General features: G+C 35.9%; 1 protein-coding gene across 3 annotated transcripts; it reads left to right on the top strand.

Moving 5' to 3' along the window:
* On the top strand, positions 1–27943 carry znf507 (zinc finger protein 507). Of its 3 annotated transcripts, none has more exons than XM_067402046.1 (8): positions 1–94; positions 3546–5701; positions 6475–6592; positions 7195–7306; positions 7988–8092; positions 10504–10638; positions 11219–11421; positions 27873–27943. In XM_067402046.1, exons 1-8 carry the CDS (start codon positions 4–6, stop codon positions 27929–27931), a joined length of 2979 nt encoding a protein of 992 aa, XP_067258147.1. In that variant the 5' UTR covers positions 1–3; the 3' UTR covers positions 27932–27943. The 3 variants fall into 3 exon arrangements, with proteins under 3 accessions (XP_067258147.1, XP_067258146.1, XP_067258145.1); XM_067402045.1 differs by lacking the exon at positions 27873–27943 and adding an exon at positions 13086–16886; XM_067402044.1 differs by lacking the exon at positions 27873–27943 and having other exon boundaries at positions 11219–13199.

Genomic DNA, 27943 nt, shown 5'->3' with positions numbered 1-27943 from the left:
TCTATGGTCCAGAGTGAAGCACTTTTACACCCCAGGAATAAAAGCAGCGCATCACGGGCACCGAGGCCAAAGATCAGACACAATTGCCGCATCAGTAAGTAGCGTTCGGATGGTTGTGACAGTCGCATGACTCTGAGCTGTTTATTAAACGGCACAGTTGCTTTTTACGGCTCATGTTGAAGGGTAACGTGTGCATGTGTGTGCTGCTGTTGTCAGAAACGTCCTGCCCCTTTCTCACGTTGCGTCTCCACGGTTATCACGGACACCATGTTCTCAAACACACACACTCTTCTAAACTTAAGCTCAACTATCTCAAACCGATTGACGGAGATTGATTTGCTCGTGCTGAGTGTCTGTCAGTAGGTCTGACTCTTCATGTTTATACTGTAGCACAGAGACACACAGCATGCTTCTTTTTTACCCCCTTTTTTGTCGATTTTGGCCTTTGTTTGTTACTTGCTGTTTGTAACAAACCCAAAATAATTTTACAATTTCTTAAGTGACACATACACACAAAGATCATGGAAAAATGTGTCCGTGAAAGTCATGTTGCTTTGGACCTCATTGACTCTTATTGCACAGAAGAAAAAAAGATCCATCTGGAAGAGGAAAAAGCACAGAAAGCTTCTTCGTTTTTAATTACTGTAGAAAAATTGCATGTTCTTACATGTGTCCATACTCCACGTGTCTTTGTTTTGATTCAGTGTAATTCTCTATAACTTCCCTTTAACTGTAGTTCACAAATGCAGAAGTGCTATGAGGAAATGTCTTACAAGTTGAAAGTGAAAAATCCTCTCTCAGATTAGGTGTGTTAAAAGTCATTCAGGTGAAATATCCCTAACGGATGTTGTACAGTCTCTCATTATTGCAAACAATATGAATTTTCAAATGCTGTCATACTACTGCAGAGCTGTAAACAATTGCTTCATATAGTCAATGGCCATGAAGAGTGCTATGTAGAGTGTATTGAAAGGGGAACTATATTAACTGTATAGCCTTTTTACTCATGGTTAAAACTTTATAACACAAACATAAATAACCAACACTCAACTTACTTTCTTTAGTGTGGCAAATACCACATGGAGCCCCATGATTTGTGGAAAACGCAGACGGAATCACAGATCTTGCTGTATGAAGCGGGATGTTACAGAACTTTTGTATGAATAAATCAAAAGTAGTGCTGTACAATGAACCAAATCACAATATGGATTAGTGTCTGATTATTAAAGTACACATGAAATCAAAATTGACCTTATTTATTTTGTTAGCTCAAATTGCTAGTTTTGTGGTGAACAATTCATCAGTGCAAGTCAATCCACACAAAAAAACTGTTTGGCTTCGTAATATTTAATCAAAATCTGAAAGCTGAATGAAATGCTCCTCCCCTCTGCAACGGTGCCCCTTCTCTAATGACATCAGTTTGACGGCTTTGGTTGAAATCGCTTAAACCACTCCCCTCCAACCGTTAGTCTGCTATGAGCGAGAGATGGAGAGGAGGAGCGCTAAAGTAAAACCCTGCCCTTTATTCAATATTCCATTTCACTTGGAAATACGTCACTCACAACACTGGAGAAAAGTTGTTCGCAACTTCCGGTTCACGCGGACTTTAAAGCTCAAAAAGGCTGCTATTGAATCTGAAGTCTGCATGTTCTTTGTGTCTCTGTGTGAATGAGTGCCACACTTTCGGCTGCCATCTATATGAACTTCGTCTATCTAGATCTGATCTGAGAGTTCACATTATAAACAGTTTACTATTTCATTCAAAAAAACTATCACCACTACACACAGGAACTCAAAGGTCTTTACGACAACCTGACAAAATAAAAGTTTGGTTTAACATGATGAAATTATAACAGATATATTTTACCAATGTACAGTATTGTACTTAAAGTAGTAGAACTAATAATAATAATAAAGTTTATTAAAACTCGGAAACTCAAAGGTCTTCATTACAACTTGCAAAAATAAGTTTGATCTAACTAGAATTATGAAAGAAATATATTATAATTGCACAGTAACATGTCCCTTCTAAAATAATAATACAATTTATTAAAACATTATTTTTAGGGAATAACACACAAGTTTTCAGACTTTGTTTAATTTCATAAACTTAACAAAAATAAAAGGAATTAATAAAGTTTTATTTGATAACACTTTAAAAGTTTAACTAAATTGTTAGTTTTATAAATTGATTTTATTACCTCCATTTTTTAAAGTAAATTTGTATTTGACATTACAGTGTTTTATATTCTATGTATTCATGACAGTAAAATAAGGTACTATAAACTTATATAAAGGTCTAGTCAGGAGAAGAAAAAATACAGTGATGCACAGTGAAACTGCCAGAATTTTTAAAAAATAATGTGATACAGATTTTTGGTCATACCAAATGTTCATTTAGTGATGATAACTGTCTGACTAAAAAAAACATGGACATGAAATTGGGATTTACAAAAATGTATAAGCTTGTAGACTGCAGTGAAACTGAACACATTCACAACTATATAGGAAACAGCTTTCACGAATTAGCAATTAGTACTGGTGGGCTAATACTGTTTCCCTGGGCAACTTTCATTATTCAGAAATATTGACGGCCGATTGCTGAGATTGACAGGCAGACTCTTGTATGATGAAATACCATGTAGTCTACATCATATTTCAGACTATATGTGGTACCATATTAGAACAATAAACAAGCATTATTTGAACAAACTCTCACAGAGAAAAGTGGTTTCTGCTTCAGATTCACTTAATCTGTCATGAAAAAAAAGAAACATCTGATTTACTATGTAGTAACTAGTGGGTGATATTTATAGTTATGTGAAGTAATGGCTATTCTTGTAAATATGTAAGGAGGGCCTCTGCCACTGTACACAGAAAGCTAATCATCTTAAAACCAGTGTTGGACAAAGTACAAAAATCAAGTATTTAAGTAAATGTACAGACACCCTAATAAAATATTACTCAAGTAAAAGTATTAATTAAGGTTTTTGTTTTTTTGTTTTTTTTTCTCTCCTCAGCGTCTCGCCCATGAAATGGCATTGTAAAAACACGGCAGTCAAGTTAAAAAAAAAAGCTCAACTCGTGTTTAACTTTGCCTTTTTTCCTCATTCCACTGCCTGCGTCTCATTTTTATAATGCAATAACGGATTTCTGAATGAACAGCCGCTTAAGAACAGTGATGTGTTTTTCGTTCACGGAGCGTCACATGAGAGTGGTTAATCGGGCGCGCCGGCGCCTTCATGTGATCGGATCATTTTCTTCTCCTAATACGGTTATCATTGCTGTATTGTCAACATGTCTAATTGTAACGCTTGCTAACATTTTTATTCAAAAATTTCTTGATTTATAAAATAATAAAATCGAGGCAAAACATAAATTCGTATTAATCTAAAAAATCTGAAAAATAGCCCAGCCCTACTTTGCATTTACTCAGCATTTCTGAACTGTTAGTGAGCTGGAAGTTGCTGTGTGCTCAGTTTGTGCTTTTTTATTCATGTTTTCGCATTTGATCTATTTATTTTATATTTTTTTACCTGTTTCAGGAATGGAGGACAGCAGTGGTGTTGCTGTCCTAGTGCCTCACTCTAGAGGCCAGCAGGATACAGTCTTCATTCCCGACAGACGTCTTCATGGTGGCGAGGACCAGCAACGGCAGCAGCAAAAGCAGGCTGCAGACTCTCTTATTCAGGTCATTGAGAAGCTCAGCAAGATTGTGGAGAAGAGGCCCAGAAGGTGCACCATCTCTGGGAAAAAGAGACCCTTGACAACCTGTGCATCTGTACCAGTTCCAGACAGCAGGGACTGCACTGAAGGGGCCACACCTTGTAAGAGACTCAGAGAACAAAAGGAAAAGCACCCAGTACCCAGCAGCACACATTTGTTCGAACGGGAGCCTTCAAGTCAAGGCACTCGGACAGTTACGTGTTACCAGTGCAGTATGTGTAGATTTATCTCACCTACATTGGAGCTGTTGAAAGAGCATCTGCTGCAGCATGATGAGCAGCACAGTGACCTCATCCTAATGTGCTCAGAATGCCAGTTCACTTCGAACCATCAAGAGGAGCTGGTGGCACACGTTAGACTCCACCTGGAGGAGGGTGACCATGCTAGACGCATCCTAGATGAGCAAGGCACAGCACTGGCAAGGAGCATTCACCAAGAGATGGCAGTTTTAAAGGCAGGCAACTTGGAATCAGAGAACACGTCTACGCCGAAGAAGTGGTACAGCTTTGAGCAGAGTAGGTACCGTTGTCTTATCTGCAACTATGAATGCAGACAGCAGCGCAATTTGAAGACCCATGCATGGAAACACGCTGGCCTGGTTGACTGCTCATACCCAATATTTGAAGATGAGACAGACTGCCCTGATACTTTACAAAGCTCCAGTCCACCTTCAGCTTCAGCAGGTAAAGAGGATACCATTGTAGTTCTCGCAGCAGTTGGAGGAAAACCTCAGACGATGCATGGCACCTCCAGCCTCCAGCTAGAGCTGTGTAACTCACCAGAAGTGAAGGGTCATGGGGAGACGGCAGCTTTGAAAACAGTGGAGAGCAAAATGCCTGTAATTAGCCACATTTTTTCTATTAAAGACCCAGAGGAGCCCTTAGTGGAGGTCCAGGTGACACCAGAGGCACAAATGGAGCTGGAGTTGGAGACTGAGAGTCAACAGGCAAGCTCCGACAGCCTCCTGTCCTCTGCGCAGAAGATTATCAACTGCAGCGGCAACAGTGCCGGCCATGTCAATGTCATTGTGGAACGCCTTCCCTGTGCCGAGGAACCGGTGTCAAGCAAACCTCTGCTCCTCAGCCCAGAAGTAGGAGGAGACAAAACCCTTCTTGCCTCTGAGGAGCCAGAGTTAGAGAGCCAGCACCACCCTGTATACTACAAACAAAAGGAGGAGGTTGTGATCGGTTGGAATGGAGACGATCAGCAAGAGGAGGAGGAGGCGGTGTCTTCGGGATCTCCCTCAGATGAAAACGTGCCACCAGTTCGGAGAAGAACTTACTCAGAGTCCCTTCGGCTGCATTCTTTGGCAGCCGAGGTACTGGTGGCCATGCCCATGAGAGCCCCGGAGCTTAGCAAAACCACTGCCAAAGGTATCCATGACCTGAGTACACAAATCCCTGACACAGGCCAGAAAATTATAGAGATTGCTGACGCTGCCAACCCTAAGGTGTCCTCAGGAGAGTTCACCGGTGCCATTGGAGAGCCAGCTGATCTACTTAACCTCGGCCTCCAGAGTTCAAAAGATTCTCGAGATGTGCTGGTTGAGGGACCCTCCAAAGCTGGCATCAGCATGTCTCTTTTGACTGTCATTGAGCGACTGCAAGAGCGTTCTGACCAAAACACTTCAGATGAGGACATTCTGAAGGAGTTGCAGGACAACGCCCAAAGCCAACATGCTGGTGGAGTTCCAGGGGGTGTTGCTGTGCCTGCTGAAGTTTCCTCCACAGACGGTCTGGTGGAATATATAGGTGGGAGCGAGAGGCCCTACCGCTGTCGGCTGTGCCTGTACAGCAGCGGAAACAAGGGCTACATCAAGCAACACCTTCGTGTGCATAGACAGAGAGAGCCCTACCAATGCCCCATCTGTGAACTTGTAGCCTGTGACAGCAAGGACCTGGAGCGTCACATGATCCACCACTTCAAGCCCCGCATGTACAGCTGCAAACAGTGCACAGAGAGGTTCTACTACAAGGTAAGGAGATAAACAAACCTGTCTGGTGGAAATAAGCATAAAAAATGATTTTTTTTTCTAATGTGCCTGTTGAAGTGAAGAACAGTATTAAGCTTATTTAACATTATTAGAACATTTGATTCACTCATTTTGCCCCAAAATGGTTCTGTAATCATTTACTCTTATGCTCTTTGTCTGTATGTCTGTCTTTGTTCTGTGCAACACAAAAGATGATATTTTGAAGATTGTTTCGACAATTTTTACGCATACAATGAAATTGGAATAGACCCCCGAACACATTTAAAAAAAGACACATTTCAAAATATTGTCTTTTGTGTTGCACAGAAGAAAAAAAGACATACAGGTTTGGAACAGCATGAGACATTACACATTCTTTAACTACATTACATTACATTTACTACATTACATATTAATGACAGAGGACTGAATGCTTGAAGCACTATGCTTTAGAAGTAGAATTATTTGAGAAATAAAATTTACCCATTTATTATGTTTATTTGTTTATATTTTGAATTGATATCTTAAAATAGACTGCATAATCTTTTGTTTTCAGATGTATTGAATTATCTTTGCATTTCCTGGTAGGCAATACATATTTAAGCAGGTCTCAACTGTTCTGCGTGGGGAGCAAGTATTAATTTTTGTCCATGTAGATTGGCGTAACGAGTTTCTAATATTGGAGTGAGAGCACTGCTCTCCCTTCCACTGCTGCTTTATTAATAAACTTCCTCCTTATGAAGCACTGATGATGGCTTTATTAATACCACATTCAGAGTCAGCTGAGGAACCACGAGAGAGATGGGCATGGTATAGATGACATCAGCAACACACTGACCCACGCCGCTGAAAGCACAGCAATCGTTGAAGAGTCAACCAGGATGACAGATGAGCGTGAGAATGAAATGAATCTTTAGCACCACACAACAAAACAAAAAACGGTTCACAACTGACTAAAAGCGCAAAAAATAAAATACAAATTAGCACTTTCTCCTTATAATCCTTTTGAACAGAAGTACAGAACTTTTTTCACCCTGTATTATGACATACAATCGAAGTGTAACGGATAACTGAAAATAAATACATAAAGTAGGGTGGGGGCCTTAGTTCTATCTATTGGTTATTGACTTGATTTTGAGATGTGGATGTTGCGCTCAACAATGAATACAAACTTGCAGTCAATTGAGGAGGGGTGGGTCTCAAATGGTTTAAATATTTGGAGAATTCCTGCATACGCCCTTTTTTTACTACTAGATTTAGTTGACATTTTAATTTTTTAAAAATTTACAAATGAAACACAATGTAGTATATGTATCATATAAACATGCATTTAGAAAATAGGGTGTATGGTCATTTCATGACTGTAATATTATAAATAATGTGTGATTATCTTTTAACCCTTTTCCATCAGCATGGTTCTGCCGGTTATTTAAAAACTTAAGCTTTTTTTTGTTTTGCTTTGTTTTAATTTGTGTGTATTTCTCTTTCTTGCTCAGATTCGGTCGGTGAGCAGAGTGTTTTCAAATGTGATGTGTGCGACTACACCAGCTCCACGTATGTTGGGGTGCGCAACCATCGGCGAATCCACAACTCTGATAAACCATACAGGTTTGTTTTTTTTTTTTTTTTTCATTCTCATTACATATAAGGATAAATGTTTAGAAATGTATTTTGTTGTAAATTATATATTACACAAGGAAAACAAATCAGAAAACATCAGGTTCATCAGTGTTGTAGCTTGAATAAATTTGGCTGGAAATAAAAGCATTACCAGTTATCACCACAAGGGTGCAGTGGTGCTCAGGATAAGTCTTGGCTGCCTGCTCTCGTTGTGTAAAGGCCTTATGCTTATGCTGAACATGTACAAGATCTTATTCTCTTCAATGCAAGTGCACATATACAAACCTGTCACATGCAAGCTCACATAAACACCTCAAGCTCCCATTATGGTCTCTTTGTGTGCTGACATGTCTTGTTTCAGTTCAGCTCACCCATGATCATTTCAAACAGAGCTTCTGAGAAAAAGGGTTCTTTTAACACAGCCGCAAGAACCATTCAAGGCCTGTACAATGTTTTGCATTAGCCACAAGAAGCCTCTCTTCAAACGCCCCTTTCAGTGGTCTTCAAACACTGTCCTTCAAACGTTTTAACGTATTGCCGCGAACACAAAACATTACTGTGCGAACAACGGCTGACCCCACTTGACAGGTGCTCCAGTCTAGAAGGTCTCCTTTCAAACTGCGACCTTGTGCTCTAATAGTTTATCCTGTGCTGCATGACCCCCTCTAGGTGCTGCAGCTGTGATTTTGCCACAACTAATATGAATAGCCTGAAGAGCCACATGAAGAGACATCCACAGGAACACCAAGCCATGCAGCTGCTGGAGCAGTACAGGTGAGAGACAAACTCTGTGGAAGAGCTGGTGTGCTGAATTTGACTGTAGGTAGAGATGGGTGTAGGGCTGTCACAATTCCTTGATTAAATTAAAGTACTGGATTTTAAAAAATCCTCGATTGCAGTTTACCCGTGTCAAGTAACCGGCAAAATACCGGAAATGGCGCATTCCACGGACGAAAATCCTTGAACCGCATTATTAGACCGTTTTCTAAGGCTGCACGATAGCATAGCGCTATTGTGAATTCACAAAAGCTGTGATTCAATTAAATAAATACATGCCCTCTGGGTTTTATATATATATATATATATATATATATATATATATATATAATATATATATATATATATATATAATATATATATAATATATATATAATATATATATATTGATGATATATATATATATATACACACACACACACACACTACCATTCAAAAGTTTGGAAACATAACTATTTTTAATATCTCTTATGCTCATCAAGCCTTAATTTATTTGATCAAAAATACAAATGGTTTTGTATTTGAATATACTTTAAAATATATATATATATATATATATATATATATATATATATATATATATATATATATATATATATATATATATATAATTTTTTTTTTTTTTTTTTTTGTGTAATGCAAAGCTGAATTTTCATCAGCTATTACTCCAGTCTTTTGTGTCACATAATCGTTCAGAAATCATTCTAATATGCTGATTTGATACTCAGTTATTATCAAAGTTGGAAACCTTTGTGTTGCTTAATACTTTTTGGAAACTGTCATACCTTTTTCAGGATTCATTGATGAATAAATAGTCAAAAAGAACAGAATTTATTCAAAATACAAATATTTTCTAGCAGTATAAATTTTTACTATCACTTTTTATCAATTTAACAGATCCTTGCTGAAAAATAGTATTAATTTCTTCCAAAAAAAAGAAAGAAAGAAAAAAAAAATACTGACCCCAAACTTTTGAACAGTGGTGTATATTGTTACCAAAGATTTAATTTAAATAAATGCTGCTCTTTTACACTTTTTATTCATCAAAGAATCCTGAAAAAAAAAGTATCACGTTATAAAAAAACATTAAGCAGCACAACATTTGTAATAAATCAGTATATTAGAATGATTTCTGGAGGATCATGTGGCACTGAAGACTGGATTTAATGATGCTGAAAATTCAGCTTTGCATCACAGACATAAATTATATTTTAAAGTATATTATAACAGAAAATCATCATTTTAAATTGTAATAATATTTTAAAATATTACTTTTTTTTTTTCTGTATTTTTGATCAAATAAATGCAGGCTTGATGAGTAAAAGAGACTTCTTTCGAAAACATTACTTTTGAATTGTGTGTGTGTGTGTGTGTGTATATATATATATATATATATATATATATATATATATATATATATATATATATATATATATATATATAATTATAATATAATATAATATGTGGTTTTATTATTTACATGCATGTAGGTTACGTGCGTCTCAGAGCCGGCTGCGTTCACACTAACTGCTGCTCAGGGTTGCCAGGTTTTCCAAAACCCACCCAATTGTTACTCAAAACTAGCCAAAACTAGCCCAATTGTGTTTCAGGGGGCTCCCACTGTAAAAATCGTGTTCTGGAGGGTAAAATGCATTTTTGGCTGGAAAAATAAATATCACATTATTTGGGGTTGCTTCAACTACTGGATATGGAAAAAAAAACATGGCAACAGTATAAAAAGTAGCCTAGCCAACACTGCTGCTGCTCCTCCACATGAACTGCTATCATTTACATGCGTTGAGGACAAACTCCATCTTCATATTCTGTGAGTTTGGGTTGCTTATGATGTTCATCTGTGAACACAATGTGCACCATTTCATTAGATTTGTAAAGTAAATCATTTATAAACCTATGCCAACACAGGAGAATACATTAGTCCGTTTCTAAAAATACAAAATGTTCATTGTGACTTCAAAATAAATGACCACATATTCTTTTTCAAAAAATTACAGTGGCTATAGCATTTCTATTGCAAAGAATTTGACAAATATTAAAAATTAAGTAAACATTTGAATTAAATGTTGTTTGCTGTGAAGTGTAAAAACATCAGGCCATTGGTGGCCTCTGTGGCCATTTGTTACAATATGTGAACAAATGTACATAAGATGATTGTTTATATATTATATATTTTAAGTTTAACAGTATTCTATAAAACCATATGATTACTTGCTTTTGATACTTTATTTGAACTAAATTGAATTGCCTCCTTGTTATTATATTTATATATATTTTAATTAACACAAAAAAAGTTACTTGTCAAAATAATCAACTGATTACTCAATTACCAAAAATAATCGTTAGTGACATCCCTAGATGGGTGAATAATGGGTGATTATTCTGTGTTACAGGTGCTCGCTGTGTGGTTATGTGTGCAGCCACCCTCCATCTCTCAAATCCCACATGTGGAAACACGCTGGAGATCAGAATTACAACTATGAGCAAGTCAACAAGGCCATCAATGAAGCCATTTCTCAGAGTAGCCGGTGAGAAGGCCTTTCATTATATATAAATTCATTTTATGTGATACAATTTTTTTTTACACTAGGGGGAGGTTATATAGGTAAAATTTTATAATTATAATTTTGTGTGTTTTGTTTATTTTTATTTTTTTTTAGACATGCCCCCCTAAGACCTGTCCCCTAATACTTTCTCAGTATTTTCCAAGCTCTGAAATTTAAAGGGTTTAAGGCATGTTTTTTTCCACAGAGTTTTTTACTAAATAAACACGAGGAACATTATATTTAACAATTCTAATTTATACAATTTATACACTACCAGTTAAGTCTGGGGTCGGTAAGATCCTGAACCTGAAACCTGTTTTGATATTTTTTTAATCTGAGTTTCAGTCATTTCATTGAAATGGACAGTTTGAATTCACAGAACTGAATTGAACTTGTCGACTCTTCAGCTGTCTTTGCTTCTAAACCTGAGAGCTCTGTGTTGTAAAACCTCTCTGTCTTAAATCTCTCATACGCAGGGTGGTGGAACTAATCAAATGTCATGGTCTTATAGAAATGTAATAGCCTTGCAGCTTTATTTTCTATGATTTCTCCTGGGTTTAAGATCTCCTACGACGCCTCTGAAGTCGACACATGAGACTGGGATGGAGCGTCCATATATTGTCTTGACCAGAAAAGACAAACAGTCATCTGAGGTGGCTTCTGCTTCAGGTGGACAAGAAGGCAACCCAATTAGGCCATCATCCACTAGGGAACAGGCCGGCGGGGCTGTAGCGTGGCGGAGCGGTTCGGGGCAGACGCGAGCAGGTATGGAATACTGTGTGCTGCTCTTTTGCTGCTGTATCTGTGGCTTTGAGTCCACCAGTAAAGAGCAGCTGATGGAGCACATGAAGCAGCATGAGGGAGATCTGATCAGCATCATACTGAGCAAGGAGCAGCAGGGAATTCAGCCCACAGAGACCAGCAGCAGCCAGTGACACACACGTATTCATACATGCTGTTCTTGCATCATTTCTGCTTGGATAATCAACATGAACAATTTCAAAACCTTTTGTTTTCTATCAATCTACCTTTGTATTGATGTCACAGTTAGATTCCGTTACTGTTATTGACCATGAACGTGTGATTTCAGCGAAGTGCAGTCAAATAGGTAACAAATGAAATGCAATTTAGTTCAGCAGAAGAAAGAGTAACTTTTGTTGTGAATTATGCAAATGATGAATTTCAAAAGCATTGTATACCTCATCTGTTCAGAACATACATCATAGAGTCCACATATTATAAAAAAGGGGCAGCTTTTCTTGTTCACTGTAATATTATTTATATCTATATTTCTTATGTGCGTTTACCTTTAAGGAGGCACTTGCTGTGCCATATTTGAGGTGTAGAGAGACAGATTTCTTTCTTGCTGTCTGTGTGTCAGTGTTTGCATTGATATTTATCAAACTAATTTATTTTATATGCATGTTCCCCTCCGTTATGTTCATACAAATTAGAAATTTTGTTTCTAGTTATCGTCTCTTTTTTTTGGTGCTATTGGTCTTGGTCAGAAATGAGCGAAAGAAGTCATCATTGGGAATGTATCTTAAATTTGTATATAAACATTATATAATGAATTTAAATGATCTCACTTAAACAGCATAAGTGTAAAATTGGCCCCATTTAAATGCAGCAGGAAAAACTACAAATAGATATAAGTATATAATATTATTAATATTATTATTATTATTATTATTACTACACATATTAAAATCCATATTAAGCTATTACACATTTAAAATGCCAAAACTTGAAGACGTGTCTCACTTTTAAATATCCTTCCATTTTTTATGAGTAGGTTATTGTATTTGTAGGATGTTTTTTCTTCCTCTTTTATTTATTTATTTTTTATTTTTCTCTGCTGCTGTGATGGTAAAAAAAAAAATAGAAAAAGAAAAAAGCTACAATTTATAACTTGGTCATGGGTTTAAAATGAGATTTATCCAGAAAAAAAGTAGTAGTAGGTTATTGGGTTGTCACAATAGCAGCGATAGTATCACGATACCAAGTATCTCTATTATAGTGTGGATCCGTCATTATTGCAGGGGCTGTTCTGTTGTATTCATTATTTACATTTTACACAAAAAATGTTTATATTGTTTATTATTCTTTTTAATACTGTAATATAATTATAGTATTATATAGTTTTGAACTTTTAATTTTTTCATTTTCATGCAGCATTACGGTGCAGTTTTCACAGAAACTCATAAAGCCAAAGCTTAAATTTTTGAAGTTTACTTTAAAATTATATCATCAGTTATGAATATGAGAATTACAAATGAGCCTAAAAACTCTACGTTCATACTGTGACCAACATCACATTCAAGTGTGAACTGGTTACGGTCCTGAACTGACATACATGCAAAAAAGTACAATAACAAAGACGGCGCATAGCACGGAATTAAGTCAGCATTTCTGCGTTCATTTTTAAGGTGATGTTCCGCGGAAGCCAGCGAATTTGTGTGCAAGCGATAAGGAGGACACAGATGAGGAGAAAGACAGCAACATTTTTCTTATACAGTTCTTATACAGTCACCATAATTCTTATGAGTATAACAGCTCAACGTCTCTCTACTGACTAACTTCACTTCCCTCTTCCATATTCACCAAGGACTACCATTATGTAAAACCTTTGGAGTCCCATAAGCACAGAATTGTGATGAATGTTGATCTAGAGTGACATAAAAGGCACATTATGTCCTATGTGGCTGTTCAGACTCAAGTCGCGTTGCAAAATATCAAACCTGTATCTGATTTAGGACCATATATGTAAGTGGACCAAATCAGAATTGAAAAGATCAGATTCCATGTGATTTGTGCTGTTCACACTGTTATGAAAGAAACCGATCCAAGTCACATATGAGCAAAACGAATTTGGGCCAGTTTTGCCTATGGTCTGAATGTAGCCTAAAGTCCACCAAACTCATGTTTTTTTTGTTTTGTTTTTTGGCATATTGATGCTAAATATCTGTGTTTTTGCTTTATAATGCACTGTCAAATTAAGAGTAATTCATCTTTTAATTCACATGTTGATTCATTCTGTTGCTCTTCATCTAGTGTCCTGTGTGAATGTTACTTTAAGCACTGGACTACAATACATGCCAATGCAATGCTGAAAATGAGCCATGGGTGCCGCTCCACAACTGAGTTCGGCTCAAGTGCATCACAGTACTGTTTATGATATACTGGAACGCCGCCTGTATTTTGAGGCTTGGGCATCGTGATACTACCATAGCACCGGTATACTATGCAACCCTAGTAGTTGAGATTTTGCTTCATCACTACCTCAAATGTGCTACTTTTTGTCCCCTGCTCTGTTGACCTTGGCTTTTGATCTTAAGGTCCCTCAGTCTGATTTTATATGCAGCATGTTTTCCAAGGAATTATTTGCATACACTTAATGTTTGTATGTCAACAGTTTAAAATGCAAAATTAGCATGATTTAAAGGGCATCCATAATTCATGCAGGCTTCACACTGCCCAGAGAAATTAACTCTTAGGAATTGAATAATAAGAATTTACATACACGATTATTATGTTCTGAACTTAATGTACTAATTTACAATTCAAACCGCAAGTGTCACAGAAATAGTAACATGGTCTGCATATAAATCATGTTCCCATATGCATCATAATGAGAATGGATAGGAAACATTTACCAGTATTGAAACTGCTTTCTCACTTTAATTCAGTGTTTTGCCACATAAACAGCTGTTGGGTGTTTGTTGTTTATGTGCGTAATGAACACTTGCTTTCCAAGTTATGATATCAAAGAGAGACTGAGCTTCATAGTAGGGCTGCTCAATAATGGCAAAAATCATAATCATGATTATTATGGTCAGTATTTAAAATCACAATTATTTAACACTATTATTGGTGGGTAATATGATCAAAGTCTTATATCATGATATAAATCTTTTTAAATGTCAGTGAAATTTCGCAATTATCGATACTTCAGCAAAAACTAATACTAGGTTAATTATTGTAATTAAAGTCCTCAAAAGGGTTACAGAAGACAAGTAAACAGTCAGCAATAAAAATAAGAACAAAGAAACCAATTACAAACAAAACCGACTTTGAGTTCTTTTTCATTCTTCGTTTACGGGTAAAACGAAGTTCAAAATACGTGAGTAAAGCGATATACTGTAATCAAACATCTCAGGCCGTCCACACTGCTGATAGCGACGGTTAGATGAATATGTAAAAATGTTGCACGCTTTCCTCTCAGTAACAAAATAAACGCAACAAAATTGAGAAAATGGCAAGGATTTTTTTTTTTTAATAAAGCATAAGAAAAGCATCTGATCATGGCAAGGTGGATATGTTTGTTTGCACAAGCTCTATAATTCGGCACTCCAGTAAAGTCACGTCGCATTTATATTATAACACTTAATAAAATAGATTGCTTAAAATCAAGCAACTTTTCAAGAAAGTTCGCTTTCGTAAGCTGTTTCGAACTTCCAAAATGAACTCCAAACAAACTTCGCTTCAGCCTGATTTTGCTCGAAATGACGTCACATCAGTTTGTTCTTCGATTTCGTATGAAGTATATCGGGGTCCTTAACAGTGGTATTCAGATAAGTAGCCTACAACAGAAATTAAATACTCAAATGTAAAATAAGACTCCTGTATACATTAAATATAGACTAATTCTTATTTAAAACAGAAGTTATTCATTCAAGGAGTGAGCAATTTTGTCTTTTCTTGTTTAACATTAATGACTGCAAAAGTTATTAATGTTGGCTGCTGTCACTTTAAGAGCTGCATGGATCCAGTACTGTTACACACACGTTTAAAACACCCTTTCTCAAATGTTTTTAAATGCATTCACTTAAGACATAACCGACTGTGTTTATGAAGATGCTTATCAAAACGGCATTTCGACATATTTGTGTGTAGTAAGATATGTGACCGTTTAGGCGCGTATCTGAAGCCAACAGTATACTTCGCTTATGCGAGTTCCGCCGCATCTCTGAGCGTGCACACAGGAGGCCACCTAGGGAACAGCGTCTCTTTCACGGCCTAATGCACTTTTAATAACACTGTTTAATATCGAGCATGTCCTGCAGTTTAGCAACAGTAGACTGCATTTTACATCACTCGCTTATTTGGCTGATTTGGATGTTAAGTTTGGCTTAGAGAGGAACGAAAGTGCTGGACGGAATGCGGCAGCAGCACAATACTTATTTTACCTTGATTATGTTGTTTTCATAAACGCTGGAAACCGAAATTGAAATACAATTAATCACACAGCCCTACTTCCTAGAAAGTCCATGTTGTTTTCCAGCTGCATTTCATTTTCTGTATCACTCTGCTGACGTAGTCCAAATTGATCATGAACCTGCCATTTGGTATTATCCCTTTTCTTTTCTCTGTCTGTGAGCAGGAATTGGCAGACACCCTGTACACATTGTATTCCAGCAATATGCTTTATTTAGAGTCCTAGCCGTTGTTTCTCACATTTCTTTCTAGAACAATTGCAATACATCTGGAATGTATTTTTTCTAAAGATGCACAATACGTTTCAAGTATTCAGCTTCTCTGCATTAGCAGGGCCTAGAGAGATAATTGTGTTGTCTTTCACAATGAGTCGGAAGATTTGGTAATCATCATGAGGACAGCCTCTCAGCCACAAGTGTGCCTTCCATTTCAACAACCTCATCTTTAACGGAGCTTCAGATGAGTTCAGAAAGATATAATACATTTTAAGCCAAGTATATCGAGTGCTTTGGCATCTTGGATTCTGTATAATGTGCCCTCAAAATTGTGTAATGTATTCGGTCACATGGTACTGTAAAACGGTTTTGTATGTGACTTGCTGTATATATACTGTAGAAAACTGACTTTTTAAGAGGAAATCTATTTTTTAAAACTTGTATAAACACTAAAGACAGAAAAAGAATCAAAAGGAAAGTAATTGAATCAAAAAAATGACCTTTGACTCACCAAAGTGCATCAAAGGGAACGGTTGGCATTCGAAACTCCAAACAAGGACATTGTGTAACATGCTTCTATGCCAAAGGAGAGAGGAGAGGGAAAAAAACAAAAACAAAAAAAACTTCTGAATTTTACAATCTAAAGGCCTCTCAGTGCTATTTTCCTTTTCAAGCACCCTTTTCAAGTCCCAAAGGGCCCTGTTTTGATAGTAGTGTTCCGTTCACAATTATTTATTTGTTCTTTTGAAACTGTAATGTTATGTTTTTTTTGCCAGTGTATTTTTGGTAATAAAGAATGTGAACAACAGTCATCTGAATGTGTCTTTATTTAGTCTTTAGTGTTAGCAAAAGCAATGCTCTACCTAACAAACTTCAACCAATGGCCTCACTTAAGAAATGCACATAAGATTGGATTTTTTTTTTTTTTTTTTTTTTTTTTAGCAAAGCACAAAATAAAACACGACAGCTTATAAAAAAGAAGGAACCAATGACATATACATATATATACACACACATACAAAGAAAAACAGGACAACAACATTTAGTGAACATAGATATAGTAATGTGTATATAGGTACAGTGATAAATTTAAAGAACACGTTAATCATATTGTAATATAATCATAATTATTATTTACATATTTCTGGTAATGCTATGGGAAAAAATGGTATAAATATAAATGCACTGAGTGTTAAAGACCATTTAAGATAGTAGTAATAATAATAATAATATCTGGCACTATACGGTTTTAGACCAATTACCGGGTGTGACCTGTCAGATAACCTATAATGATTGTTAGTAGGTATTCCAGGTGTTCGTACATTAGGCCTGTATCAGTCGAGTCCCTTTTAAATTGTAATCTGTGGCTGGAACCGCAGTTTGCACTGGTCAGCTCCCTAGCCAGAGACACCATAGCCAACCCAGCCCAGACAGTGCTCCACTACCATCACGAAAGATGAGAGGAGCATTAAAGTGAGCATTAAATTTGTATAACTGATTTTTAATTGTTGAAATATGTTTTGCTTTAATTATATGGTCTCTTGAGAGATCTAGCCATGTGTAATTGATATTTATTTTTTCAATTGAGTAATATTGTTTTCTTGGCAATAGCTAAATACATGAGTATAAGTGTTTGGTGTTCAAGAGGAGGGTTTATTTGAGATAGTGATAAATGTACAGGCATAATAATGGAAGGACTGGAATTTTGATATCCAAAAAGTCAGATATAAGTGGCATCTGTCCAGAACCAATGAACAGGTGGGCATAACCAGAGTGCATGAAAGTAAGAGTCTGGTGTATTGAGATTGCAGTTAGTACATCTATCAGATGTTACTAATCCCATTTTAAACATCTTGTGCTATGTATGTGTTCTATGTTCAATTTTATCCTGAATTAACTGGATATTTGGGTTTGTACTTAAGATAAAAGTATTTCTGTGGACTGTTTTCCAGAAGCCCTCATCTGTGTTAATATTGAGATCTTTTCACATTGTTTAACTTGTGTATTAGTATCTAGAATCTATAGACAATATTAAAGTGTATAGTTTAGTAAGTATCTTTACTGAATTACTAATTATGTTGATATGCTTTAGCTATACAGGTGCTGGTCATATAATTAGAATATCGTGAAAAAGTTCATTTTTTTTTAATTGTAAATTATTTAATTTATACTAGATTCCCTACATGTAAAGTACAACATTTCAATTTTTTTTTTTTTTTTTTTTTTTTTTTTTTTTTTTTTTAGAGCGCACAGCTCATGAAAGTCCAAAATCCAGTATCTCAAAATATTAGAATATTTACATTTGAGTTTCATTAAATGACCATCCCTACAGTATAAATTCCGGGTATCTCTTGTTCTTTGAAACCACACTAATGGGGAAGACTGATGACATGGCAATGGTCCAGGAGACGATCATTGACAGCCTCCACAAAGAGAGTACGTCACAGATGGTCGTTACTGAATGTGGTGGCTGTTTACAGAGTGATGTATCAAAGCATATTAAATGCAAAGTTGACTAGAAGGAAGAAATTGGGTAGGCAAAGGTGCACAAGCAACAGTGATGAACACAAGCTTGAGAAAGTCCTCTTTTCAGATAAAAGTAAATTTTGCATTTCATGTTGAAATCATGGTCCCAGAGTCTGAAGGAAGACTGGAGAGGCACAGAATCAAAGCTGCTTGAAGTCTAGTGTGAAGTTTCTGAAGTTAGTAATGATTGGGGGGCCGTGACGTCTGCTGGTGTTGGTCCATTGTGTTTTATCAAGTGCAAAGTCAATCCAGCCATCTTCCAGGAGATTTTGGAGCACTTGCTTCCATCTGCTGACAAGCTTTATGGAGATGCTGATTTCCTTTTCCAGCAGGACTTTAGCACCTGCCCATAGTGCAAAAAACACTTCCAAGTGGTTTGCTGACCATGATATTACTGTGCTTTATTGGCCAGCCAACATGGCTGACCCCTGAATCTATGGGATATTTTCAAGAGAAAGATGAGAAACAGTCGATCCAACAATATACAGATGATCTGAAGGCTCAATAGTGCCTCAGCAGTGCCACAGGCGGATCACTTCCATGCCACACTTCACTGATGCTGTAATTTGTGCTAGGAGCTAGTCATTTGCTGTAATATGTGCTGCCGACCAAGTATTGAGTGTACAAATGAACATATTTTAAAGAACTTGAACTTTTCTGTTTTGAAAATCCATTTTTTGATTGATCTTAGGAAATATTCTAATATTTTGAGATACTGGATTTTTGACTTTCATGAGCTGTACACTCTAATCATCAAAATTAAAAAAAAAACTTTTGAAATGTTTTACTTTACATGTAGGGAATCTACAATATATGAAAGTTTTATTTTTAAAAATAATTTACAATAAAAAAATGAACTCTTTCACAATATTCTAATTATATGACCAGTGCTTAAAGCCTAGTCTCAGACTAAAATGCATGTTTGAGTTGTCTTCATTGAAAGCAACTTCTACTGACATATCTTAAAAATTGTCAGTTCCATTTTTTTAGTTCCAGTTTTTTCTAAGGCACGTTTATAAAAGCTTCTTAAATGTCCTAATTGAACTAAGGCCTAATCCTGGCTTAATCTAAGCCCTGTCTGTGAAACCAGGCTATGTTTTCTTTTCCTATGTCAAATTTCTGTCTTAATTCTGTAAGGTGTTACCAGGAAACAAGCGATGTACTGTAAATGTGTGATACCTTTCTCTTTCCATTTTGTATTAAGTGGTGATTGGTTGATAGTAAAATCAGGATTATTCAGTATAGGTCACACCACGGTTGCACCCAATAATGAAGTGGATCTGTGTGCAGCAGTATAGTTTTTATTAACCATAGAACTCAAACAACACTTACTTTGAAACAAGAACAAAACAACCGGGTACATTACAGCGAGAATTGACAATGAACTGAATAAACAGACCAAACCAATCAACAAAATTAATAACTTAATTAGGCTAACTGGCACACATAAAGAAACTAGGTCAACACACAAGCATAGAACAGAAACAGAAGAGAACCAAAACAGAATATACACGTTACAATTGGTGAGTTGATGTGTGGTGTAAGTTCATGACACGTCGATGTATTGGTTTGCCACCAGGCAGTGTGAGTTGTTTTAATCATCATATTCTTCAAAAAAATAATGGATCAGATATGGTTATTTCTATACATTCTGTTGTAACTCTAGCCACAGGTTTTGGAGACTGTCACATTTGATCTGTTTGCAAGATATTATAGATGAGATGCTAAGTAATAGTGTTTGGTGCTGCTAGACTGCCTTGAGTTTTATTTTATTTTGTTTTTGTAGTATTTGTAAACTTATTTTTTTCCAGTGAAATGTGCTTATTGTTTGATTTAATGAACCATTTCTCAGTTGGTTGTACAGGGGTCTTGATGAATAGATAAAGGACTTTTGGTATACTTAACTGTTGCAATTTGACCTATAATAGAAAGTGGTAGGATCATCCAGCAAGTTAGATCATCTATTTTTTTTATTATTAACAATTACCTGAAAAACATTGGACATATGTTTTCAGAGAATGCTTTTTCTTGCAAATTGAACCATAGGGAATATTTGCTGGCATTCTGTAGATGGAGTTGATGCACTTGTACACATTGTGCTTGAATTTACCTGTGATTTTATATGGAGAGATGCATGTGGGAACAGTTTTTGTGAATAAGAAAGTTTTAGGAAACTGTTGCACCTTCACATTTTGAATTGCTCTAAGCATGTCTTTCTAAATGAGGTCCCATGCTTTATTTTGACCTGCAACTCGAACTCTACCATATGGAATATCTGTAATATTCGGAAAGTAATCACACTAAAAATAATTTGTGTGAATAAAGAGAAGGCAGCTGCCCACTTGGATTGTGTCCCCATTGTCCTATTCTGGCTCTGAGGCAATAACATGCAGAATGTATTTTATCATTTAGTGGTTCTCTCTAAAAAAAAAAAAAAAAAAAAAACGTGTTAATTTCTCTCTTTCATACCTGGCAAATGTAAAAATTGGTGGGTGGATGAATTAGTTTAGCAGGCAAAAACTAATGTGCTTTTCTGTGTTACTTGACATACCTTGCTCAAAATGAAATTAACCAAATGACTTTCCTTCTTTTTTAGCCTTTAATTTTTACCCATGGCTACTCCTGTGGTTCCTGTGACATTTGCCAAGCCAACGTTACTCGATATCACTGGCAACAACCTGGAACAGCTTTATGAGAATGCATGTACTGAAAGGAAAGCAAATCAATCAGAAATGACCTTTAAGTAGCCACATTTATTTGATCTTTTGTTGACAAAGGTTCTCAGCACTGTTGAAAATAGTACTGAGCAGGTATAGTCTGTGAAATTGTTCACAATGTGTACATTTTTAGTCCTGCATTTCATCACAACATCTACTCTACTACACCAGGAAGATAAATACACAAGACCATAATAGGGTTCTATAGATTTCATATGAACAAATTTCCAACTGAACCACCAAATTTGAATGTGTTTAAGTCTTAAAGACATGTACTAATTGAAATTTAAAGCAAATTAAAACCAGCAGTGAGTATAAGAGAGGCTTGACTTATATGGGTTTAACTGCCTCTACTGCATAGTGTTGCCATATGGCAACATACTCTTTGTGTTAATTTCCTTGCCACCGTCTCTTTAAGAGAATATTCTATTTTTTTTTTTTTTTTGTTGGTAAGAGAAGACCTTAGTTTAGCCAATGATGTGCTTTGGTTAAGTCACATCACATGTGACATTTTTTTTCTGTGACACGATATCTGACAGACTACTGTCTCTTGTCAGTAGTTGCTGAAAGCAAACTAAAACGTCAGTAACAAACAAGGACCCGCCCATGTCACATTCACAAAAAAAATGTTAACATCATCTCAGGTAAGGTATGATGACATATTCACCACTCAAAAAAGTTTTTATGAAATTAGTTTTTGGTAAATCGAGAAAATGTCTGTGTTGCCATATGGCAACACTGCGCAATAATGGAATGACATTATTATAATAGGTTAGATAGCTAGCAAAAGTTAGCTGCAGTCTGTTAAGCTGTAACAATAACAACATTAATGCTAGTGATATAATGTTGATTAGTCGTATGTTAAGGACTGCCATGGCATTTGTATTATGGATTAAATCATATCAGAGATCTGTCATCACAGCCAGTACTACTGGCCCAGACCAACCATTGGCCTACCATGGTGTCTCAAAAAGGCAGGTGCAAGTGGTTGTAAGTGTATTGTTAGGGTGAAGAGCACCAAATATGATGTGTACCTGTGTCTCACCTCTGAAAAAAAAATGCTTTTTGAAGTTTCGTACAGAAAAAAGTTGAAGTTTCAAGGATTATGGGGGGTTCATGTTCATAACCTTCCTCCCATAAGATTGCGTAATGTTGAATTTTCATGAACTGCAATGTTTTTGGGTTTATGTCAGTGTTTTATGATACATGATGAACAGTATTCGATTTGTTTTTAACTTTCTACATTTGCAATTTAAATAATATTCATGAAATATTACATGAATGTAATGAAATTTAAAGAATATAAAGCATTATTCAGCAAAAGAGAATGGAAAAGCACAAGATGTTGGAAAATAAGTATAAGGTATTGTTTATAATTAGTGCTAAAGCTTATAATAGCACTAATTGATTCAATACAAACATTTCTGAGGAAAAATATCAACTATATACACGTACACTTATTCTAAGTTATTTCCACTATTGTACGCTGTTGCCATATGGCAACATATCATAAAGTACCTTAAAATAATATTTTTTTCCAAATTCTTTTTTTTTTTTTTTTACAGCACTTTGAGTTAAGCCATTCTAAGAAAATTTTTTTTTTTTTCTTTTTTTTATACTGTATATACATTTATCATAATGTGCGCAGTAGAGGGTTAAAGACATGTGCTAATTGAAATTTAAAGCAAATTAAAACCAGCAGTGAGTATAAGAGAGGCTTGACTTATACGGGTTTAACTGTAACCGAAGGCTGCTGGAGCAACGATAAGCTGCGGATGGATTCCGCTCCTCTTTGGGAAATACAAGTCTGTACCTTTTTATAATCCCTTCAAGTTACATGAATCCCTGACGGCTTCTGAAAAGCCCACTGATGTCGTCATTTATGAGATCAGCTTTGCACAGGTCCCCATGAAAGTGAAGATTTAGTACATGACATGTGAGGTGGGTAACTCAAAAAAGAAGGGAAAAATACTTGAAGGACACACTTAGTGACTCTTGTTGGCGCTTATGTGGCAATTAATTTCAAACCTCTGCTTTTTCCATTTCCACCATAGAAAGTCCAGTTTTATTCTCAAGCAAGTGGAATCAGGAAAGAAAGTACATGAACCTTTTTTTGTTGGTCCTCTAAAATATCTGGAAGCTTACTAAAATAAGCTGTGACACCAAGCTTGAAGTCCCTTACTTCTCAAACTGTACTTCACTGGGATAACACAAGTAGATAAAATAATATCTACTATAGGAATAGGAAGCGAAAAAAAAAAGAAGATAATTACTGCAACCCACTTCTCCTTTGTGCTTATCAAGGACTACAGCCAGACAAACAAGTGACTTCCAAGAAGAAAAGAGGCAGCCATTAAACATTTACACTTTTCTTTCCCCATAATCCTTCTATAAGATGAGCTGCCTGCTAATTTATTTCTTACATCTCTTTGATAATCTTCAGACCTTTCATGTCAGAAGCTACATCTTTCATTTCTTTTAACCAGAACCAGATGCCCAGATGTCTCCTGCCCATTGTGATGTCTAACTTCTAGAGAAAATTCAATATGGTCTGTACAGAGCTGTATATCCTATTATATCAATGTACTCTTTGGATATTCATAAAAAAATTAAAAAAAAAGGAGGGGGGGGGGGGGGTACAATTGTGCTCAAATGTTTAAATGATGGAGGCTTACATGAAAGAGATGATAAATAATGCAGCAGTTATTCTCTTTTCACTTGCCACGGCATAGAAAGCTGTGGGGATCAGTCGTTTGATGAAATCTCCATGTTATACATCTGATAGGGGCCAAGGCTACTGAGACATTCAATAAACAACACACTCAGACTCAGAAAAAAAGAAAGAAAAAAAAAAACCCTGAGGTGAAGTGCTGTAGAAAAATTTAAGGAAAGTGTCATTTAGACAGCTGAGTGCTTTCTGCCTTCACTGAAGAACAGTGATTTCTTCTGTCTGGATCAGCTGTCTGAAAAATACACCATAATCAGGAGTAATCAAAATCTTGGTTCATTCAAGTAAGATTTATATTATTAGGAGTTTTCCTGATTGGCTTCAAAGTTATGCTCATTACTACATTCACATGATCCAGAGAATTAGATTTGTTTCAAGCAAATCTATGTTTTTATGTTTCATTATGGAGCTAGAATAATGATAAAATAATTTGAATGCTATGAATTTGAATTTTAGGTATGATTTGTACAATTTCTGAATTTTGTATTTATTTCTAAATTTATTTGTCATCTTAAAATTTGAAACCTGTCATTTTAGAATTAAAAAAAATATGTTTAAATATTCAAATAAGCAAAATAGGCTGCAAAAAACAACTGTTTTGTTAAACATCATGACTTTTTGACAAATAAAACTGTACAAAATGACTATTTGACAATTAGGATGTAATCTTTTGCCATTTTTCTAGCTCTATAATTAATTTGACTGATTGAAAATTTATGCTGTAAAAAGATGCAAGATGTACAAAAATAAGTTTTGGCATTGTAGGTAGTGGAGCCTGTGGTGACCATACTTTCTTTATTCAGTTTATTACTTTATACACAACAAACTGGCATCATCTGATCAGTCTCACTATGTATTTCCAGAAGAGTAGCAGACTTGCCTTTTTGAGGAGATGGTCAATCTCAGTAGTGTCTCTGTATGGGCCCAGAGTGTTCCACACAAAAGGATGATACGCTTTCCTGCAAAAGATATTTAGAGATGGTGTCAGATGAAGGTGCTAGGAGTGTACACAGCACTGTGAGATAAGGATCTAAAGAAATACCACAGACTATGTTTGGCAGCACCCTCAGGCAGAACATATTTTGGTCTGTGTGTGTGTTCTTATCTGTTTTGCACATCATAAAGCTGTCATTTGAAACACACAAAGTCAAACAGGGACCTTGTGCACTGTGTGCCATTGTATGCTCCAAATGTAAGTGCTTAAATAAAACAGCCTTTGTGGTATCATATTTAGTACATGAACAGCTTCTAGGAGGTGTTTAATGTATATGCTCTGTAGGGTTTTTTATACTGCACTCAACCTTGGGTTATTGTCTTTTTCGACCCCACCTAAGACCTCTTGTATCTGGGTAAAGCAACAATTTGTACATTTTAAAAGAGAGTTACTGTTTTTAAACCCTGGGTTATGAAACTCAGTTCCAGAAAAAGGTCAGAACATTATAGGTGCTAATACAATATTGTAAGGCCAGAGTAAGTTGTTTGAAACAGACTATTATAAACCACCTCAGTATTTGCCTCATTAAATATTCAATTCACTTTATACAGTTGCAAAACTTTAATGGACTGTTTTTAATTTCAGCATTAAGGCCCCAAATAAATATTGTTTCTTAAACTTAAAAGTTTAAGGCTATTGGTTTCCTCAAATTAAATGTTAACTTGCTAGGTTTTGCAGTGAATGGACTTGGATCTCTACCTGTGAGCTATATATATATATATTTTCCTGACAATGAATTTCTAATGTAATTTTTACAGTTATAGAGGTTGTCGAAATCATTCTAAGAATATAATAATGTAGATAATGTATTTTACTTTTTAAAAGGGAAGAACCCAATGTGCAGGTAATCAATCAGATTTAATGGAGATTGTTAAGGGAGTCCCCCAAGGATCTGTGCTGGGGCTATAATTATTTACATTATACTAGTGTTGTCAAAAGTACTGACTTCGGTACCAAGTCGGTACTGAAATTTTAAAATGTGACAATACCAGCATTTCCCCCTAGCATTTTGAGCAATGTTGAGCATATTTTTAAACACCTCTGATTGGCCATTGTGTTCACGTGCTCAACAGATATTTCTGTGATTGGCTACAATGATCAACGCTTCAAAAACATGTTGCAAATAGATATATTTCTCTGCTAATAGACGCAAATGCTCAAATGCTCCCGTGTGTACTTGGTACCGAAGTCGGTACTTTTGACAACGCTACTTTATACATAAATTGTCTTGATATTAATATTGTTAATGCAAGGTTTCATCTTTATGCAGATGACACTGTTATTTATTGTATGGCTCCTTCTAAGCAACAATCATTGGGTTATTTACAATCTGCTTTTGATATATTTTAAGCAAGGTTTTGTGTGCTTTGAAGCACGTTTTAAATGTTGAAAAAAAACAATATGTTATTTTCAAATTCTTCAATTAGATAGCTCCACTGCTCTTCGAACTTCCTAGGGGAATTTGATCACATCAGTGTCGGAGAACAAATACCTTGGTATTATAATTGAGGATACATTACATTTTGGTTTGCACATTAATTATTTGAAACAAAAATGAAAGGAAAAGTCAGAGTTTTATTTTAGAAATAAGTCTTTTTCATTTAATGTAAGGAAGAAACTGCTACCTTTCTACCGGTGTAGTGTATCAATGTGCTCCTACTTACAGTACCTCTTTTCCTCTTTGGATGCACTGTATCATGTTATCATGGATTGTATATCCTCAACACATCATTGTACATTATATAAAAGAGTTGCTTGGTCTTTGTTAACTATTCAAAGACAATGCACTAGTATTTAATGACAGCTATATTGGGTCACTTCATATCTCTGTTGTTTTATTCAAAAGAAATTGACTATTTAATACATTCTAAAAAACCTGTTATTATCTTTATGTACCTCCTGTTAGGACTGAACTTAAAAACAGCTGTAAAACCGCCTTTAAATATACCACAACATCGGACTGGAATCGTTTTCAAACAGAACTGAGGCTACACAACTTGGTATCTTTAAGTCATTTTAAAACTGTTATATGTATTTTAGAGAATAAATTAATGACGTGTAAATGTTTTTAATTGTTGTATGTTTTATGTCTGTTTTACTATATGTTGTTATTTATTGTAAATGTAAATTTGAGCAGCTTAGCTTAGCCAGGACACTCCTGTAAAAGAGATTTTTTGATCTCAGTGAGGTTTTGTCCTAATTAAATAAAATAAAATAAATAAAATATGCCTCTGGGACTCTTCTAAACTAGGTCTGGAGAACAGATTCAACTTTCTTCAGCGTTCACCTCTTAGGGCGCTGATGCAGGTGGACTTTAGAGACCATTTGCATCTCAGCTTTGATCTGGTCCAACTTTTCTTTTATCGTTTGAGTGCGAGTCTTATATCTGTGTCTCACTGCTGTCGTACTGCTGGGTTTTGAATGGTCCCGGTCCTCCCTGTGGTTCTCACTGGGACTCACATCTGAGGAAACATGACCTGTTTGGCATCAATCACAGAGTGTCACATATGGTGGTTTGATTATAATCACATAATAAATGAAGATGTCTAAATGTGCACGATTATTCATTTGGTGCACACAGGGCTGGATTATGGACCAGGCCATTGGGTCAGTACACTGGGGCCTTAGACTATTAAGGGCCTCCAAAATCTAAGTTAGAAGAGGCTGGGCCTTTGCTCCAATGTGAGCTGACCACTAGGGCTTTGGGCTCCTCGTTGCATACAGTGTGTGCCAACCTATAGGACCTCTTGACATACAGTGCAAGCTAGGGTTCATGTTTACTATTCTAGTGTTTTAATTTAAGCCTTTCATTCTCACAGGTCACAGGACCATGATCCAGCCCTTGGTAGACAACAAATGGATTTTGGTAATTGTATAAGATCAATCATTG

This window comes from Chanodichthys erythropterus, chromosome 11 (genome assembly GCF_024489055.1).
Source record: "Chanodichthys erythropterus isolate Z2021 chromosome 11, ASM2448905v1, whole genome shotgun sequence".
Taxonomy (NCBI): domain Eukaryota; kingdom Metazoa; phylum Chordata; class Actinopteri; order Cypriniformes; family Xenocyprididae; genus Chanodichthys; species Chanodichthys erythropterus.
Note: the sequence above shows the minus strand (reverse complement) of the source record. Positions and strands in the feature narration are given on the sequence as shown.